This window comes from Lepus europaeus, chromosome 11 (assembly GCF_033115175.1).
Source record: "Lepus europaeus isolate LE1 chromosome 11, mLepTim1.pri, whole genome shotgun sequence".
NCBI classification, from domain to species: domain Eukaryota; kingdom Metazoa; phylum Chordata; class Mammalia; order Lagomorpha; family Leporidae; genus Lepus; species Lepus europaeus.
The window spans coordinates 39,595,765-39,617,029 of NC_084837.1; the positions used below are offsets into that span (position 1 = coordinate 39,595,765).

At 42.3% G+C, this 21,265-nt stretch overlaps 1 protein-coding gene across 1 annotated transcript; it reads right to left on the reverse strand.

The window, feature by feature from the left end:
- On the reverse strand, positions 1–20,296 carry PSMA6 (proteasome 20S subunit alpha 6). Its single transcript, XM_062205263.1, has 7 exons — positions 20,119–20,296; positions 6,730–6,824; positions 6,331–6,412; positions 5,552–5,707; positions 4,065–4,243; positions 2,380–2,474; positions 1–216 (listed from the first exon to the last, which is right to left on the reverse strand). Exons 1-7 carry the CDS (start codon positions 20,192–20,194, stop codon positions 159–161), a joined length of 741 nt encoding a protein of 246 aa, XP_062061247.1. The 5' UTR covers positions 20,195–20,296; the 3' UTR covers positions 1–158.
- Between the last annotated feature and the right edge of the window lie 969 nt (positions 20,297–21,265).

Genomic DNA, 21,265 nt, shown 5'->3' on the forward strand with positions numbered 1-21,265 from the left:
AAAGCACTGTTTTTATTTATACAGACTCGTAACCACTTCAGTGGCAAGAGGAGTGGGAGAGGTTCCTTTTTCAATCTAGGGGCCTCCATAATGTTGGTACGGTGTTACCAAACACACAGGCAAGTGGCATCATGGATCTGGTAAACTAATGACAATGTTTAGTCTCTCTCGGCTAGAGCAACAAGGTGAGCATCAATCTCTGCTTCTGTTAGAATCCTAGGAGCAAAAAGGGGAAAGAAAACCCAACTGTTGGCTTCAGAATTACTTTATTATGGGCAATTCTGAACGCATACAGAAGTAGGAAAATATAATGAACACTCATGTACCTATCTTCCAACATCAACAATTAACAATTTATAAACAATCTTTGAAAATTTCTTAGACCCACTACTCCTCCCCCAAATTATTTTGAAGGGATTCCCAGACATCATATCAACTTCAACTATATACAAAAATGTTTACTTCTTTGCTATCAGATCTAGAATTAGATCTTTTGAAACTATTCAGTTGCAGCTAAGATAGAAAATGTCAATTAATGTTAAGTCAAATGATTCCTGTACCCAAGTGTTCCATTCAGCTCCTACATCAAAACACCTTATACCTAGTATACCAAACTTTGGAGAGATGAAAACTCATTGTGAAATTCAATATTTTCTCAAAAGCTGTCCAGATTCAATAAAATCCATGAAAATAAAATGATAAATATATGAATAGCCTTCCAACTAGAAGGTGTTCCACATGGAAAAGACTATTTTTAAATTATGTTTGCCTCAGAAGGAATCAACCACTTGGCAACCTTATTGATGTGACCTGTTACGGCTGGACTTCCCTGAAGGGAAATTGATCACAATAACATTTTCAGTGTAACTTGGCGACCAACATTAATCAGTTTATATACTTTTTAATGCTTATGTTCATGTTCTAGTTATTATTTAAGTATACTTACTATCATAGAATTCACAAATGATACAGGGTTTTTTTTGGAAGACAAAGGACTTTGGGTTTCTTATTCTACTTTTTAAAATAACAGGCGCAAGTGAAATTTAAAAGGTGATAGGAAGGTTTCACAAAGAAAAGCAAGAACTAACCGCAGTTTCTTTAGAGAGATCTGCAAATTGCTCATGCTGGAATTTTACTGCTTTAAAAAAAAAGTTGACTCAATCCTGTTTTTACACTATTATTTAAATTATACATATTTATAGGGTACAGTATGATAATCTGACACATTATAAAATATAATGTCTATTGACCAAATCAGGTTAGCTGGCATCCCCATCTTCTTAGACATTAAAAAACTCTGATTAACAACAATCATACAAATTTATGGGGTACAACGTATTGATGCTTCAGTAAATGTATAAACATGTAGCGATCAAATTTCCATTTCATCATTATGTTTGGAACACTGATCTCTCTTCCAGTACTCATTATATGTAATAGATTATTATGAACTATAGTCATTATGCTGTGCTGTAGAACACCAGAACTTATTCTATCTGTATTTTGATAGAACTGTTCTTAACTCTCACATTTTTATAACTCTTTTGCAGGCAATCATAAGAATATCACTAGAAATAACGCACACTAACAAAAAAATTCTTCAAAGGTCTAGTTAAGCTTAGTTTTACTACCTCCCTCACTGCCTCATAACCATAACTACACATTCCTATAGTTGTGATCTAAGAGGAGAAACACAATATTAAAATGCCTCCTAGCAATTCCTTGCACCTGTGGATTTAAATATAGTATTGTTTACCGATTACAAGAGCATCCTGGTTGTGGTATGTAAACAACCTCATGATGTTAAGCACAGAGTATGGACTTGAATCATGGAAGCTACAGAACTGATGTGTGGGAGTCAGTCACTCAGTAAGAATATACAAACTCGTAGCATCTGCACCTCAATTAGCTACATTCAAAATCTGGAGTTTCCAAAGATCTCCACATAAATGACTGATTTATGGCAGGCAATACTTCACACTGCTCTTCAAAGTGCTACTTAACCATGAAAGAATTAAAGCTCTACCTAAAAAGGTAGAAAACTACCATTTTGGGAGCTGAAACTCTATTGGCCTTAAACTAAGAGAAAATATTTTTGCTCACTTTACCCCTTACATAATGAAGGTTATCCTGTAGCACCTCTGTGTTAAGATACAAAATCGCTCTAAAATGAGGAGAAAAGCTATTATGTTTGTCTTAAAGATACTCTAATAAGTTTTGAAACTGATCTCTAAGGTATTAGGGAAAAAACAAAACTATTAATGGTAGGTCACCTCTCTCCATCAAGTTGCAGTACAGACTCATACGCCTCTACCTTTTCAGTCTGGAATTTTAGCACTTGGCAAACTTCTTTAGTACATGGATGAAAACATAACTTACCTGAATTTAGGATTTTCAACTGTAACTACTCCAACTTCTATTTCTGAAGGTTTGAAATCAATTGATAGGACAGTAGACAGGCATGTAATTGCAGTCTGAAAAAAATAATCAACATTAAAATATTTTTCAGAGATTCTTAGGTTTTCTCATGACAAGCTTATTCAAATCAAATATAGGTTAACCACAAGCTATTTGTTTCCACTCCATGTTTCAGTGATGTAGTTTCATAGCCACAATTACTAACAGATTGCTTAACTCTAATTTGTCACCTGCCAATATATATATAAAAGTATAAAAATATTAGATATATAAAGTATATCTAATATAAAAATACAAAATAATATAAAATTAATATAAAAGTATTAGTAATTTTTGTCTTGTCATTTATCAGAATCAAGTTGTTGGTCTATAGAATGGCTTTACTCTCACACTCATATTCAGAATTTTAAATCTCTTGTCACTAAATAATAACAATGGCTTGTTTTGTCAATTTAAAACTTCCTGACTACAATAAATCTCCTTAAGAACCCTGCAGAAAGCTAGCTCTACTTTTTCATCCCCAATATAATTTCTTTGCCAAGTCATTCTAGGACCATATTCTCTTACTAGAAAAGAGACCTACTTCCCTGAGAATTTAATGTGTGGCTGTTTTTCCTGTAAGACCATAAATGCACTATTGCTCCAAAGCTTTCATTTTTGCTCTCAGGAAGCTTAAGCTTATTTATTTATTTATTTGACAGGTGGAATCACAGACAGTGAGAGAGAGAGACAGAGAGAAAGGTCTTCCTTCCATTGATTCACTCCCCAAATGGCCGCTACAGCCGGCGCTGCGCTGATCTGAAGCCAGGAGCCAGGAGCTTCCTCCTGGTCTCCCATGCGGTGCAGGGAGTGCCATCCTCCACTGCCCTCTCAGGCCATAGCAGAGAGCTGGACTGGATGAGGAGCAACTGGGACTAGAACTCGGTGCTCATATGGGATGCCAGCACTGCAGGCAGCGGATTAACAAAGTGAGCCACGGTGCCGGCCCCAAGCTTAATTTGAGTATCTCAACCACACAATGATGCAACTCTTTGGGCCTGGTTTTGATTGCTTTTACTTATATTTTCCCACTTTATTATATGTATTTTGTTAAAAGCCATTTCCAATATACTATGAACTAAGACAAAGAATAAAGTGAGGGCCAGCACTGCGGTGTAGCGAGTAAAGCCGCCACCTGCAGTGCCGGCATCCCATATGGGCGCTGGTTCACGTTCCAGCTGCTCCACTTCCAATCCAGCTCTCTGCTGTGGCCTGGGAAAGCAGTAGAAGATGGCCCAAGTCCTTGGGCCTCTGCACCGGCGTGGGAGATCCAGAAGAAGCTCCTGGCTCCTAGCTTCGGATGGGCGCAGCTCCGGCCGTTGCAGACATTTGGGGAGTGAACCAACGGATCGAAGACCTCTCTCTCTGCCTCTCCTTCTCTGTGTAACTCTTTCAAATAAATAAATAAATCTTAAAAAAAAAAAAAAAAGAATAAAGCAAACAAAAGCAGTCCTTTTTTCCATGTCAGCAGAGTGATATAAGTTTTACTATTAAACTGTCAAGCTTAGACCTTGTGTTATAACTCAGCAATAAACAGTTAATTACGCAAACATCCTCATTGTTCTATATGCCATAAGTGAGAAGTCAGCTTCTTTTGGGTAACTTACTTCCACTGTCTGTTCAAAGGTCCAATCAAATTTCTTTTTCACTTTTTTTTCAAGGAAGCTGGTTGACTCAGTTTGTTTAACTCCTGCTGCAGTGGCTTTGAACCCACAGTAGTAACCCGCAGGATCACATTTGTACACCTGAGGGCCTTGTTCTTCATCTATGCCAATTAAAATCATACCTACAAAGGAAGACAGACCCAAATTAAGTGTTTTATACCTTTATACAACAAAATTTTGTCTTTCTGATGGTGTCACATAGTTGTTGTAATTAATTACTTAGTTCATCAATTTTAGGATATGTTTTTCTTTATCAACACTGTTAAGCAAAGTTTATCACAAAAGATAAATTAGATAACAGATAAATTTCCATGGCACAAAAGGATCACAGATAAAAAAGGTCTGAATTATAGATGTAAATCACAAACAATTTTTCCAATCTTTGCTATTACCCGAGTATGTTTATTTAAACCCTAACCCTTTAAGATGTTACTGAATCAATAAATTTAGAAAACACTTTCATAGGCCTCTTGGAGACAAATAAAGGACATAAAGGCAATCATGGCGCAAAGGCACGAGAGGGCAGGGTGCACCCAGGAAATGACAAGAAGATTTCTGTGCTACAAGGACTTCAGATGACAGGAAGAGTATAAGGAAAAGGATAAAAAGCAGTAAACTGAAAGAGATCTTGCAAATCATTTTAAGGAGTCTTAAAATTCATCCTATAGTCAATGAGGAGTCAGTTTATCCATGGGAGCACCAATTAAAATTTGTAACCCATGCAGTAACAGGAAAGTCAGACTATAAAGAATGAGAAGGCAAAGAGGAGACAGGTAAATTACATAGGCAGCAAAGGCAATAAATGATTAAAAAGTGACTGAGGAGATGCAATAGATATTCTAAGGTATATCTTGATGACTAATCAGATGATAGTTGAGTAGAAAAGAGAAGTTGAAGATGAATGCAGGAAAATAGTAATGAGGGGTGGGTGTCTGGCCTATCAGTTAAGATGTCCACATCCAGAGCCAGTGTTGTGGTGGAGTAAGCTAAGCTGCCACGTGCAATGCCGGCACCCCATATGGGAGCACTGATCCGAGTCCTGGATGCTCACTAACTGATCCTGCTCCCAACTGATACACCTGGGAAAGCAGGAGAAGATGGTCCAAGTGCTTGGGGCCCTGCATTCACGTGGGAGCATGAATGAAGCTCTGGGCTCCTGGCTCCAGCCTGGCACAGCCCTGGCCATTGCGGCCATTGAGGAGTGAATCAGCAGATGGAAGCTTTCTCTCTCTCTACATAACTCTGCCTTTCAAATAAATAAATAAAAACCTAAAAAAACAAATAAGAAATCTACCCTTTAGTTCTGGTTTATTGAAATTTCTAAACTGTACGTTCAGAACCCAAGAGTCACTTAAACAACGTTCTCTATATAAGCTCTCTAAACAAATTGTAATTCATCAATTATTGGGGAGACTTGTTAGAATACTTACAACAACCAAGTGGCCTCATTTCAGCATTCTGTGTATAGACCTGAGAAATATCAGCAATTCTTTTACACAGCATGTCCACAGGAATCTCATAGCCATACTTGTATTTCCAATTAGCTGCCTCATAGCGTGCCCTCTGTACCTGGGATCTGCTGTCAGCTTAAAGGGTAAGAAAAAAAAAGGTTTACCTCTTTTGAAGAACAGAATGAGCCTGAAAGCCAGACATTTCCCCCACCATATACCTGTATCTTTCTTTATCCATATCCCCACTTTGAATTTAGGAAAGGAGAAGGGGTGTACTATGGATTTTTTCCTACCACAATGAATACTGAATGACTTAGCAACTACCTGGTAAAAAAATGAAACACCTTTCTAAAAATGTAGGTGTATACAGAGTACTACCCTTTATCTAAACAGAGGTCTAAACAGTTTCTACATATGTCTAGTAACTTCCAAAAGAATAAGCTATAAGGAGAGAGAATAATTTCTTTTGACTTTTTAACTTGAATTTTCCTTTGATTTCAGAACACAGAAGTCCAAAGGCATTTTTATAGTAATTCTCACCCACTTTTAATCAGTCTCATCATTACCAGGGTTAAGACACTCTGACTGAGGGTCCCTTAAATTATTAACTATATCTGAAATCCATCATCTATGACAATAGCCTCAGCCCGTCTGCCTGACAGTAGCATAAAGACCCAATTCCACTACTCTTTCAGAAAGTTCACAGTACTTTTTAAATAACCCAAGGCTTATATATTAGTACACATCTAGGTGATTACCTGTCATTCCTGTCATCACACAGCCAATATTTTCAGTTATCTTAAATAAGTGAGTCACTGTGCTGGAGTCCAACAATTTGTCCTAATGAACAAAATAAGTCAAAATAATTTTAAAAATAGGCCTCTGTATAACTAAAAAAGAAAAATACTCTGGAACAGAAATAATAAAGTATATAATAAATGTCTTTTTTCACTTTAAAAAAGTAATGGGGGAACACAATATGCCTTTTCTAGTTGTGTTTCCTTTGGGCAAGAACTACAGCTTACCAAATTTGTCTCAAAGTTCCAAAAGACAAGACTTGGAAATCTCACTGTACTTATATCACAAAATGTGCTATTTTTATCTACTCAGAAACCGTATATTCTGTAATGACTATTTGAATAGTAGGTATTACTTACAGGGACTTTCTTCTGTGTGACAATTACTGCACAGTCTTTCCCTCTGACAGCTACCGATGTAAGGCCACCCTGGTTAATAGCCTTAAAAGCATATTCTGAAAAATAGAACATTTTTAAGAGGTAGAATAAATTATCATAGGCTTATATATTATAATAGAATACAGTCATTAAAAAGAATGAGGTAGAGCCATTATGAGCATGGAATACCATCCAAAACGTGTAAACTCAAAATAAGAATAAATTGTATTTAAGCCAATTATTTACATTTTCATCATATTCAACTTATTTTCTTTAATTTCTAATAATGTTTTAGCTTTATTAATTTTGATCATACTGAAACTCAAGCAACTTTGTTTAATTATTTTAAAAGTATGTTTGGTTGGCCGGCGCCGCCACACCGGGTTCTAGTCCCGGTCGGGGCACCAATCCTGTCCCAGTTGCCCCTCTTCCAGGCCAGCTCTCTGCTGTGGCCAGGGAGTGCAGTGGAGGATGGCCCAAGTCCTTGGGACCTGCACCCGCATGGGAGACCAGGAGAAGCACCTGGCTCCTGGCTTCGGATCAGCGCGGTGCGCCAGCCGCGGCGGCCATTGGAGGGTGAACCAACGGCAAAGGAAGACCTTTCTCTCTGTCTCTCTCTCTCTCCTCTGCCTGTCAAAAAATAAATAAATAAACCATTAAATCTTAAAAAAAAAAAAAGTATGTTTGGTTGTCATTATTTCTTCTGGTTTCCTTTGGTCATATTTAACTGTTATAAACACTCCATATTTATTACTTCTATTAACTTTTGGTCAGTAACCAATCTGACCACAAGCATTTTAAATGCTACCAGATCATTTTGCATTGATTTTTGTCTACCAAGTTGAATTTTTCTGGATCATGCTTTTCATAAATTCCATGTTACCTACAACATTAATCTTATCTACAAAAAACTTTACTTGTGCATTTCTATGTGCTATCAATCTATTCTTTTTTTTTTTTTTTAAGATTTATTTATTTATTTGAAAGTCAGAGTTATACAGAGAGAAAAGGATGGCAGAGAGAGAGATCTTCCATCTGCTGGTTCATTCCCAAATTGGCTACAACGGCTGGAGCTGCACCAATCCGAAACCAGGAGCCAGGAGCTTCTTCTGGGTCTCCCATGAGGGTGCAGGGGCCCAAGGTCTTGGGCCATCTTCTACTGCTTTCCCAGGCCATGGCTGAGAGCTGGATCGGAAGTGGAGCAGTTGGGACTTGAACCGGCATCCATATGGGATGCTAGCACTGCGGGCAGTGGCTTTACCCACTACACCATAGTGCCGGCCCCTGTCAATCTATTCTGTGGGTTAAAACACTGGCATTGGGACTGGTGTTGTGGGGCAGCAGGTTAAGTAGCTGCCTATGACACCAGCACCCCATAAAAGCTCCCATTCAAGTCCTAGTTGCTCCAATTCTGATCTAACTCCCTGCTAATGCACCTGAGAAAGCAGAAGACGGTTAGAGTGCTTGGACCCCTGACACCCATATGGAAGACCAGGATGGAGTTCCAGGCTCCTGGCTTTGGCCTAGCCTGGCCTGGCCCAGACCTGGCCATCATGGCCATCTGGGGAGTCAATCAGCAGATGGAGGATCTCTGTCTCTCCTGTGTCTGTAACTCTGCCTTTCAAATAAAATATATAATCTTTTAAAAAATATGGCCATCGTGTCACAGGCAGTGGCTTTACCTGCTATGCCACAAAGCCAGTCCCTAAAATAAAATAATCTTGAAAAAAGCAAGCAAGCAAACAAAAAAAATACTGGTATAAAAATTGCAGCATATAAACAAACTATTTTGGCACTGTGTAATTCAGTTGATAATGGCTGTTATTGGAGAGGAAGGATTACTTTCTGTTTTATATATTTCTGTAACTTTTTTTTTTTTGGACAGGCAGAGTGGACAGTGAGAGAGAGAGACAGAGAGAAAGGTCTTCCTTTGCTGTTGGTTCACCCTCCAATGGCTGCAGCGGCTGGCGCACCGCGCTGATCCGATGGCAGAAGCCAGGTGCTTATCCTGGTCTCCCACGGGGTGCAGGGCCCAAGCACTTGGGCCATCCTCCACTGCCCTCCTGGGCCACAGCAGAGAGCTGGCCTGGAAGAGGGGCAACCGCGACAGAATCCGGCACCCCGACTGGGACTAGAACCCGGTGTGCCAGCACCGCAAGGTGGAGGATTAGCCTAGTGAGCCGCGGCGCCGCCTATTTCTGTAACATTTAAATTAAGTGATATAAGCATATTTTTTAAACAGGAAAGAGCAACAATATATGTTCATTGTAAAAATTATGGAAATAGGGGCTGGCGCTGTGGTGCAGTGGGTAGAACCTCCACTGCAGTGCTGGCATCCCATATGGGCACCGGTTCGAGTCCCAGCTGCTCCACTTCAGATCCAGCTCCTTGCTACTGCCTGGGAAAAACAGTAGAAGATAGCCCAAGTGCTTGGACCCCTGCACCTGCTTGGGAGACCTGGGAGGAGCTCCTGGCTCCTGGCTCTAGAGTGGCACAGCTCTGGCCATTGCGGCCATTTGGGGAGTGAACCATCGGATCGAAGACCTCCCTCCCTCTCTCTATCTCTACCTCTCTGTAACTCTTTCAAATAAATAAATAAACATTTTCAAAAAATTATGGAATTACAGAATTAAGATGAAAAAATGACCCATAATTCCCATCATTACTTACATAACATACAGTTTTTTTAAAGGATTTATTTATTTATTTGCAAGGCAGAGTTGGGGGATTGGGGAGGAGGGGAGAGAACTTGATGGATGCTCCTCAAATGCCTTCAACAGTCAAAGCTGGGCCAAGTCAAAGTCAGGAGTGAGGAATTCCATCTGGGTCTCTTATATTGGTGGCACAGATCCAAATATTTGGGCCATTATCTGTTGCCTTCTCAGGTGCACTGGCAGGGAGCTGGGATGGAAGCAGTGGAGTATTTGGAATCTGAACCAGCACTCTGATATGGGACGCCAGTGTTGTAAGTGGTGGCTTAACCTGCTGTGCCACAGTGGAAATCCCTATTTACATAATACTGATACATAAAGATTTTAAACTTCTGTCTCAAAGTGTTACTATGGGCACTGGATCTAAGGCCTGGACTCATCTGTTCACCAAGTCACAGGTGATGAGGACCAGCTGAGGAAGGTATTACCTATGAGACCAAATAATTTTGTTTAATAGGAGTTGTAATAAAAATTCTTTACAAAATAGTTCTAATGGTCATATACTAAAGAAAAACAAAATAGCACAAAAATTCTAGAAGAAAAATCACCTTCAAGGAAATCTTTAAATCTAGCTCAGATTTAACTGACTTTAGTAGCTAATTTTTACCAATTTATTATACCAAAGATAACTTCTAAAATATGTATTTTTTAATTTTAAAAATTTATTTATTCGAAAGGCAGAGAGACAGAGACAGAGATCTTCATCCACTTGTTATCCCTCTAACAGCCTGGGCTGGGCTGGGCCCAAGTTAGGAATTTGGAGTCAGACCCGGAGCCAGGACTAGAACTCAGGCACTCTGATATGGGATGCAGGCATCCCAAGCAGCATCCTAATTGGTGTGTCAAATGTCTGCCCCCAAAACAGAATTTTTTAAATTGCTCCTTGCTTTTGCTTCTGTTTATGATATGGTTAATAAAGCTTCTACCATAACTCTTCAGAGAGAAAAACCACAAACTTAGGTAAAACTACGTGAAGATATCATGGAGTCAGTTTCTGAATGGAAGGGAACAAAGCGAGTTTCCTATTCTTGTGGCTCATGGCCTGTGAGCAGTCAGCATTAACTCCCGCTTAAAAAAAAATAAAACAGCGGCCAGCATTGTGGCACAGCAGGTTAAGCTGCTGCCTGCAACCCCAGCAAGCCATATAAGCACTGGTTGTGTCCTAAGTGCTCTGTTTCTGACCCAGCTCCCCACTAACAGCCTGGGAAATACAGTCAAAGGTTTCTTGACTACCTGGGGACCTGCCACGCATGTGGGGGACCTGGATTAGGTTCCTGATTCCTGGCTTCAGCCTGGCCCAGCCCTGGCTGCTGTGGCCACTTGGGGAGTGAACTAGTGGATGAAGATCTCTGTCCTTTACTTCCTCTCTGTAACGGACTTTCAAATAAATAAATAAATCTCACAACAAAACAAAACAAAACAAAACAAAACAAAACAAAACAAAATCTTAGTTTTATGGGCCTGGAAGATAGGGGACAGTTTGGGATAACTTTAGCAGTTAGAAAAATGAGGGCGGGGCTGGCGCTGTGGTTAAAGCCCTGGCCTGAAGCACCGGCATCCCATATGGGCACCGGCATCCCATATGGGCACCGGTTCGACTCCCAGCTGATCTGCTTCCAATCCAGCTCTCTGCTATGGCCTGGAAAGCAGCAGAAGATGGCCCAAGTCCTTGGGCCCATGCACCCTCATGGGAGACCAGGAAGAAGCTCTTGGCTCCTGGCTTCGGATTGGCACAGCTATGGCTGTTGTGGCCAATTGAGTGAACCATTGGATGGAAGACCTCTCTCTCTCTTTGCCTCTCCTCTCTCTGTGTAACTCTGACTTTCAAATAAATAAATAAATCATTAAAAAAAAAAAAAAAAAAGAAAAATGAGGGAGAGAAAAGAGCACCAGTTTCTGCATACAAATGTTGCCCAATCTCTGGCTGATTCCATAATAACCACATATGCCCAAGACACTCCAAGGAGTCTAGTTATAGATAAAGGAACTAAAGTGAGATGTGAGATGCCACCCAAGAGACAGACTTTGTAGCATGAGACTGAACAAATGATTGCCTCCTAAACTAAAGCAAAACAGATCAACACTTTAGGAAATATAACAGGATCCAGTCTTTTCAATCTAACATTCACAAATGTCCACGATAGAACACAACTACTCAACATGGGGCTGGTGTAGCAGGTAAAGCCACCGCAGCACCAATGTGGGAAATTCAGAAGAGGTTCCCGGCTCTGGGTTGGCTCAGCTCCAGTCGTTGAGGCCATTTAGGGAGCGAACCAGCAGACAGAAGAAGCCTTCTCCCTCTCCCCCTCTCTCTGCATTTCTGCCTTTTAAATAAATAAATAATCTTTAAGGCTGGCGCCGTGGCTTAACAGGCTAATCCTCCACCTTGCGGCGCCGGCACACTGGGTTCTAGTCCCGGTCGGGGCACCAATCCTGTCCCGGTTGCCCCTCTTCCAGGCCAGCTCTCTGCTGTGGCCAGGGAGTGCAGTGGAGGATGGCCCAAGCTCTTGGGCCCTGCACCCCATGGGAGACCAGGATAAGCACCTGGCTCCTGTCATCAGAACAGCGCGGTGCGCCGGCCGCAGCGCGCCTACCGCGGCGGCCATTGGAGGGTGAACCAACGGCAAAAAGGAAGACCTTTCTCTCTGTCTCTCTCTCACTATCTGCCTGTCAAAAAAAAAAAAAAAAAATCTTTAAAAAATAATACTAGTCAACAGATCAAGAAAAAAAATTAAGCCAAACTAAACCCCAAATACAAATGAAACACAGAGCCTCCACTTCCTATGGACACATTTGATTGTCCCAGGTGGGATTCTTCAACTTCTCCCATGGGGTGCAGGGCCCAAGCACTTGGGCCATCTTCCACTGCACTCCCGGGCCATAGCAGAGAGCTGGCCTGGAAGAGGAGCAACCGGGACAGAATCCGGCACCCCGACCAGGACTAGAACCCGGTGTGCCGGCGCTGCAGGCGGAGGATTAGCCTATTGAACTGCGGCGCCGGCCAACTTTTTTTTTTTTTTTAAGATTTATTTGTTTGAAAGGCAGAGAGAGAGGCGGAGATAGATATCTTCCATATGCTGGTTTGGCCACAGTAGCTGGGTCCCAACTACTTGAACCATCACCCAATACTTCTCCAAGTGCCTTAGCAGAAATCACAATGGCAGCTTAACCTGCTTTACCACACAATGGCGTCTCTTCACCCCTTTCTCTGAACTCCTTTGGGATTCCCTCGACATCCCTGCTAATTTTATTATGTTCAAGGATATATTTTCCTCCCTTTCATCTCCAGACTGGATTGACAAAGGTAGGAACCAAGGAAATTTAAAAATAACATTCAGGGAACAGTGCTGTGGCGTAGAGGGTAAAGCTGCCACCTGCAGTGCCGGCATCCCATATGGGCACCAGTTTGTGTCCCAGCTGCTCCACTTCCGATCTAGCTCCCTGTTGATGGCCTGGGAAAAGCAGCAGAAGATGGCCCAGGTGCTTGCTCCCTTGTACCCACATGGGAGACCCGGATGGGGTTCCAGGCTCCTGGCTTCAGCCTGGCCCAGCCCTAACTGTTGTGGCCATCTAGGGGTTGAACCAGTGGATGGAAGATCTCTCTCTGTCTTTCCTTCTCTCTAACTTCCAAATAAGTAATCTTAAAAAAAAAAAAAAAAGTAGACTGTGCTTTGCTTTAAAAAAAATTCATAATCAGTACACACTAATCCGGGACTAGAACCCGGTGTGCTGGCGCCACAAGGCGGAGGATTAGCCTGTTAAGCCACGGCGCTGGCCATCTTACAGTCCTTATCTTAAGTAATGGTGCTGTAACAAACCTGGGTATCATCCTTGGCTTTTCACCTCTCCCTCTCTGACCCCAGAAATGCTCATTCTTTAAAACAAACAAAAAATTATGTATTTATTTATTTGAAACGAAGAGTTACTGGTTCACTCCTCAAATGGCTGCAACAGCCAGGGCTGCTTCAGGACAAAGCCAGGAGCCTGGATCTCCATCTGGGTCTCATAAGTGGGTGGGAAGAGCCTAGGCACTTGGGCCATCTTCCAGTGCTTACCCAGGCACATTAGCAGAGAGTGGGACCAGAAGAGGAGCAGCCAGAACACTCACCTGGGACACCGGTATTGCAGGCAGTGGCTTAATCCACTGTGTCACACACAGGTCCGAGAAATGCCCACTCTTATATCCAGGATTTGTCGGAAAAGGAGAAATTAAAACAAAATGTTGACAACAAATGAAGCTGGGTGAGCAGTACAGGAGGGTCATTGTATTAGTCTATTTACTTTGTTTACAAATTTCTATAATAAAAATCCAAAAGATAAAATAATCTCAAGTCACCTCTACCCTTTCTCTCTCATTACCTTAGTTAACCCACTAGGGTTTATGGATGACTGAATAAGCCTCTCTTAATTGGGCTTTTTGCCACCAGTGCCATTTCTACATCTAGTTCTCCTGCTAGTCTAATGATCTTGACATCATTCTTTCATTTTTATTAGTTAAATTACTTGAGGGGCTGGTGCTGTGGCATAGCGGGTAAAGATGTCATCTGTGGTACCAGCAACCCATATGGGTGCCGGTTCAAGTCCTGGCTGCTCCACCTCCGATTCAGCTCCTTGTTATGTGCCTGGGAAAGCAGTGGAAGTTGGTCCAAGTACTTGAGCCCCTGCACCCACATGGGAAACGGGGAAGAAGCTCCTGGCTCCTGATTTCAGACTAGCTCAGCTCAGGCCATTGTGGCCATTTGGGGAGTGAACCAGTGGAGAGAAGATCTCTTTCTTTCTCTGTCTCTCCCTTTTTCTCTGTAACTCTGCCTTTCAAATAAATAAATAAATAAATAAATAAATATTTTTTTAAAAATTACCTGAAAGAGTATATCCAGGGGCATATAAACTCCCTATATACCCACAACAGCTAGGGCTGGGCCATGCAGAAGCCAGGATCCTAGAACTCAATCCAGGTCATCTAATTGAGTGTTAGGGACCCAAGTACTTTAGTCATCATCTGCTGCCTCTCAGAATGTGACTCCAGGAAGCTGGATCCAAGTGGAGAAGCTGGGACTCAAATGAGATACTCTACTATAGGGGATGCAGGTGTCCCAAGTGGTGATTTAACAGCTATACCTGATGTCTACCCGGGAATGTTTATTTTTTTAAAGTCAGAATTCAAATGTTGGCAACAATACTTAAACACTTTATTTCCATCACTAAAGATTTTAGTTTTGGTTAAAACTTCAGAAACTTACAAAACACCATTGTGTTGACCTCAGTAATCCTTTCCTGGATGTCCAATATTACACAAGAAAATAACACCCTATTTCCTATTTTATTTTAAAGATTTATGTATTCATTCTGAAAGAATTACAGAGACAGAGGGAGAGACAGAGAGATCTTCCATCTGCTGGTTCACTCTTCAGATGGCCGCAATGGCCAGTGCTGGGCTAGACCAAAGCCAGGACCTTCATCCAGGTCTCCCATGGGATGGCACATGGGGCCATCTTTGATGGCTTTTCCCAGGCCATTATCAGGGAGCTGGACTGGAAGTGGAGTAACTCGGACACAATCCGGCATCCATATGAGATGCCAGCATCACATGTGATGGCTTCACCCACTATGCCACGATGTCAGCCCCCTATTTTCTACTTTTTAAAAGGGGAAACATTTAAAAATTTCAAGCACCCAACTCTAAATTTTAACATGTCTACATAGTAAAATACTCATATATAAGTATCAGGTTGAACCAAATTAAATTGCCATTTTTATGGAAAAAGAAAAGAATCAAATAGCAGCAACTTCAAAACAAACCATTAGGATATAAACTACTTTCTTGTGCGTGCGCGCACACACACACACACACACTTAATAACTAGTTGTTCTTTATGCAGACATGTCTTTTCTGCAGTGGTCTCTTAACTCACTTGGCTTCCTTTCCTAGTTTTCCTCAACACTTTCTCAAATTTTCTGGGGATTCTCTTGTATAAAAGGTACTGTGACAAAAGTTTAGGACAAGCATACAACAGAGAGAGACAGTGGTTCACGGTGTGAGCAGCTCAGACTGCAATGCCAGCAACAGAGACGCAGCCCCTGAAGGGACACTTGGGATTTGCAAAGCATCTACAGGTGATTCTGAGGTTCCGCCAATTACTGGAATGTAACGCAAGACTTTTCCCATCCATAATCTTGTTTAAAAAGCTGTATTGGGTTTGGGATAAAAGCATGGCATCCCCTCCCTCCATATAAACACAGACAAATAAAAATGCATATACTCACACTCAATGAAGTCTGGTCGTTAAACATACAAGAGATGCTCTCTTGGGGAAGGTCATTTGCATTCCTTCTCACCACTATCTGATTAAAGCTTTCTGTTAATGGTATTTTTTAAGTTGCTGATTGTCTTTCCCTAACCTTGTAGGTTACATAACTGGGAACTATGGCTCATTTCATAATGCTCACTAATACAGGAAGGTCTTTAAAAAGTTTATAGAAAATGTGTATTATGGAAAAAATGATAATGGATTTAAAATTTTGTTGCACCAAAATAAATTTATCTTAATTCCATTTGCCACAAACTTTTTCAAGTATCTTCATTTCTTGCTCTTTAAAACATCAATCAAGAGAGTGACATCATTACAATCTTGGCACTAATGTGAGGTAAGAGAATATGAGTATGAATATACAGCAATGGGGTGGGCTTTGGGCCTAGAGGTTAAGGCAGTCACACCCCACACTGCAGGACCTGCGTTTAATACTAGACTCTGGTTCCTGACTCCAGCTTCCTGCTAAGGCAGACCCTGGGGAGCAGCAGTAACTGCTCAGGTAAATGGGTTCCCGCCACCTACAGAGGACACCTGGATTCAGTTCTTGGCTCTCAGCCTTGGACCATTCCAGTCCCAGCTGTCGTGGACATCTGTAAATCAGCAGATGGGAACTTTGTCTCTGTCTTTCTCAAATCAGCACTTATATGGGATGCCAGTGTCGCAGGTGGCAGCTTAACCTGCTATTCTGTGCTACAGCACTGGCCCCCTGCATACGTATGCGAACAAAAATTTTTCAATAGTTACCAAAAGGGATAAAATGAAAAAACTAGTCTTCTTCCTTCTTCCTTGAGAACAAACAGTGAAAAACCTTAAATTTATACTTCTGTGTTTTTTTTTTTTTACATTTATCAATTTTAGACTACATTTACCTTTTTCTGTTCCAACTGTGGAAGACAAGGAACATACTCATCTTTCCATTAATCTTTCCTTTCCTTGTCATCACTTCATTTTGGTTACCTTACTTGTCCACTGTCTGAGTTAACAAACTTGCATCCTATAATTTCTCACAGACTTTGTCTTCAGAGGATTCTCAAGCTTATAAAGTAATAGCATTTATAATACTATGATTATGTGTATGTATTTCACTGAGGAACTCTGCATGGGTAGCCCCAAAGAAAGGGGAATGTTCTCGGACAGGCATTATGGCATGGGTTAAGCTGTCACTTGGGATACCTGCATCACACACCAGAGTGTCACTTTGAGTCCTGACTACTCTGCTTCCAACCCAGCTTCCCACTGAAGTAACAGATGATGGCTCAAGTACTTGAGTTCTTGTTACTCACGTGGGAGACATGGATGGAGTTCCTGGCTCCTGGCTTTAGCCTGGGCCAGACCTGACTGCTGTAGCCATTTGGGGAGCAAACCAGCAGATGGAAGACACTTTTCTCTGTTGCTCTGCCTTTCAAATAAATAAATCTTTGAAAAAAAATTAAAAAGAGGGGAGTGGGTGGGTGAGGGGGATATTCCATGTCTAAGAGCTACTAATCTAACAGACAAAAATAAATAATTCAAAAAAAATCACAGAGGCATCCAATAATCTGTCCTGAGTACTTAATATGTATGTGGCAGGCACACACTAAGTATACACTGTACATACATCACCTTACTGCATCCTCAGAACACAGGGCGGGCATTTGATGCTGCAGTTTAGATATGCTTGGGACTCCTGCATCCCATACTGGAGTGCCTGGTTTAAGTCCTGGATTCTCTGCTTCCAATCCTGCTTCCTGTTGATGTGCAATCTGACAGCTCAAGCACCTAAGTCCCTGCCACCCATGCGGGAGACCCGTAGTGAGTTCCAGGATCCTGGCTTTGGCTTGGCCAAGCCCTGGCTGTTGCAAGCATTTGGGAGTGATCTTTGTCTATCTCTCTCTGCCTTTGAAGTGAAAATAAGTATTTTTTAAAATATTATACAAGTGAGAATAGAATTTTGTATTTGAAAGGCAGAGTTACAAGTAGAGAAGGAGAGAAGGAGAGATGGAGAGAGAGGGAGAGAGGGAGGGGAGGAAGAGAGAGAGGAAGACAGAGAGAGAGAATTATTTATTTACTTGAAAGGTGGAATTACAGTAAAGGAGATGCAGAGGCAGAGAGAGAAATCTTCTATCTGCTAGTTCACACCCCAAATGGCCAGCCTAGCCAGGGCTGGGCCAAGCAGAAGCCAGGAGCTTCTTCCAGCTCTCCCACATGGGTGCAGAAGCTCAAGCATTTGGGCCATCCTCTGTTGCTTTTCCACGCACATTAGCAGGATCAAAAGTGGAACAACTGGAACATATGGAATACCAGCATTACAGGCGGCAGCTTTACCCCTTATACCGCAATGCCGGCCCCAACAGGATTTATTTAAAAGTGTTCAAAAGTGAGTATGGGCCACCCCACACAGAAATACCCATCATGAGTGGGCCAAAGGGTTTCCCATAAACAGAAAAGATAGCAGTACCTCCAAGAGTGGTCTGCGGTGAAAGATCAACATATATCTTTTATTTTATTTTATTTTTTTAAATTCGAAAGCCAGACACACAGAGAGAAACAGACAAAGGGAGAGCTAGAGAGAGATCTTCCATCTGCTGGTTCACTTCCCAAACTATTGCAACAGTTGGGGCTGGGTCAGGCCAAAGCCAGGAGTCCGGAACTCCATCTGGGTCTCCCACACGGGTGGCAGTGGCCCAGGTACTTGGGCCATCATCCACTGATTTACCAGGCACATTAGCAAGGAGCTGGATCAGAAGTGGAGCATCTGGGACTGGAACCGGCAGTCCGATGTGGGATGCCAGAACTGCAAATGGTGGCTTAACCTGCTGCACCACATTGGCCCAAATAAATAAAATTTTTTAAAAACCCTCTGAGGCAGTATTCTTCTAAAGACAGAGACAGGCAGGCAGGCAGACAACCACAAACTTTACAAACAGAAACTATAGCTATACAACCTGCCCAGGTCTTGCTGCGACAGAGCAGTGATCTGAATGTGAGTATGGCCCCAGGGCCTGAACGTTGTATTGTTTGCTCACACTTTCTTTCACTTTCTTTTCCCTAACAATGTCTAACTGCCCTGGATAGCAGGCAAAGTGTATTATTCAACACAGCAGAGATTATGTCCAGATTTAAATTTGCTTTAAACTCCAATCCCTTCCAGATTTTTGAAAACTATTAAAATGACACTATATTCAGCCTTTCTGCCCACCAAATCTGGGAAGCATTAAACAAGCACTGTAATTAAGGCTTGATTTGACAATACAGTCTATAGAAGCAAGGTATAGTTCTGAGTGTTGACTCTTCCTACTCACATATTAAAAACCAATAAACAGAACACTCAAAACAGTAGTCCAATAAAGAAAAACTCTTGAAATTCAGGAATAAAACACCAACAAAGAAAATTCCTCAAGGATACAATTACCCTCTCTTTGTTCTATCTCTGATCACAGTTTCAAATAAGGGATAGGTTAAAATGGTTACTGAATTACCCAATATGTTTCTTGTTACATTATATACAGTATACAGCAATATGGCAGGCCAGTTTCATACCTTTAAACTATTTTTAAAATTTACATGTGAATAGCATTTCACTTTTCAACTCTCGGCCCACGATTTCTCAGCAAGATGATTATATTACTGTCCTTGTCAAGGCACTGAGATACTAAATTCATTCAAAAAGAAAAACTCTCATGGACCTGAAGTAAATTAGCCTCTCCTGACACTAAATTCTCTGGCAAAAGGTCAGAGTTCTGGCTTATATACAACCTGACACTATTTCAGTTCAGCGAAATACACTGTTACACTGTGCAGGCATCTGTACACTGGCTCTTTTCACTTTTCCTCCTACCCGTTCTTTTATGTATGTGTCACTCCCTCTGAGGATGAGCCATTCTTTTTTGTATCCCCTGGGACCAGCAAACGTGTTCAGCACAGAGTAGGCTCTGAATGCCTGTGTGGAATGAACCACAACACGTGCAAGTCGCTGGTGCAAAAACAGCAGTGTTTTCGTCGGGAGATTAACGAACGCATTACCCTTCCAGGAAGGACGGACACTAACCCCTTCCAGGCCAGAGGGAACAACTGCAGGGGCCTCCGGAAGCTGGGGTCAGGCAGCATAGTCCTAACTTAGCTTCTCATTGTCTCCAGGCAGTGCGGCCGCTGGCCCTGAAGACGGCCAGGCCGTCAACCCTCAGGCCCCGGATCCCTGCCTCCAAACAAGAGTGGGCGCATCACAGCACTCCGCCCGGCCTCGGCGCTTTTCCCTTCCCAGCGCCGGCCCTGCTTCAGCCACGGACTACACTCAGGCCGCGCCTGCTTGCTCCACGCCATACCATGACAAGGCAATTCGGATGGACCACAGGCGGCCCAGGTTCACTCACCTACTTGGTAGAGCCGACCCTCGGGTGAAAATATAGTAATGTGGCGGTCAAAGCCAGCGCTGGAACCACGGGACATGTTGGTGAATCTACCACTTCAAGCACACTCCCGGGCCCCGGTAGCTCCTACACCAAGCGTACAAGCCCCTCCCGGAAGCGACAGTGACTACTTCCGGGGCACCGGCCGAGCTGCTTCCGCTCTTGCACGCAGACCTCTTGGCTCCAGTGTTTGAACGCAGAGCTCCGTGGCCCCGCCCCGGGGCGGGAGATCCTCGGTGTGCGCATGCGTCTAGCCCGGACATGCCCTGATTGCAGACAGAAGGTGAAACCTCGGTGGTGGCGTGTTTGGGCTTTGATCAGCAGAATGCACTGACTACAAGAACGAGAAAGTTTTCCTGGGCCCGGGGTAGCGATTTGCCTATCGTGTAATTAACAAGACTGTCGTTAGTTTTGATAGCATGTGTCCACGCGGGGTGTGGGGAGGCTACTCTCCTCTACCCGGCACTTGGCTTCCTCGCGTGGGGGAAGTGGATTGCAGCTGCAGTAGGAGCACCGAGGGGAACGGGCCCAAAGAGCCTCTAGAAAGAACAGAATTTTCTCCTGGCCAGGCCAGATTTTGCTCTGGCCAGCAGCCGGACAGTTTTGAGTCTTAGAAGTTAAAATTGAAATACGGATAATGGGAAATTGTGAGGGTGATCAGCCTTGATTTATAATGAACAAGATCCGAAGGGACCTGGTGTGTAGCAGGCTGATGTTGGATGGATTAATGGGAGTAATTTCCAAGCGAACGAAGCAACTCCGCGGCAACAGCAGGGGGTTTTTCTGACTTCACCCCCAAGGCACATTCCTATCTAAAGAAAATAAAATGCAAAACAGGATGTTAGGCCAGTCCAAAGCAACCCCTTGTAAAGATGATTGTGCACCAAAAGGCCAGGTTCATCAAGGGTTGTGACACTTCAATGCCCGTTGTAATACTGAAGAAGGCTTGTTACCTCTTTAATGTATTTTCTCCTAAACTTACTTTCCATTTTAAAGAGAAAAATATGTAGGAACCTCATAAGGAAGTTCCAGTTTTTCAAGAGTATTTTTAAAAATAAATTTCTGTTTTATTAACCTGAAAAAGAAACTCCCAAATGAGACGTAGTTTAAC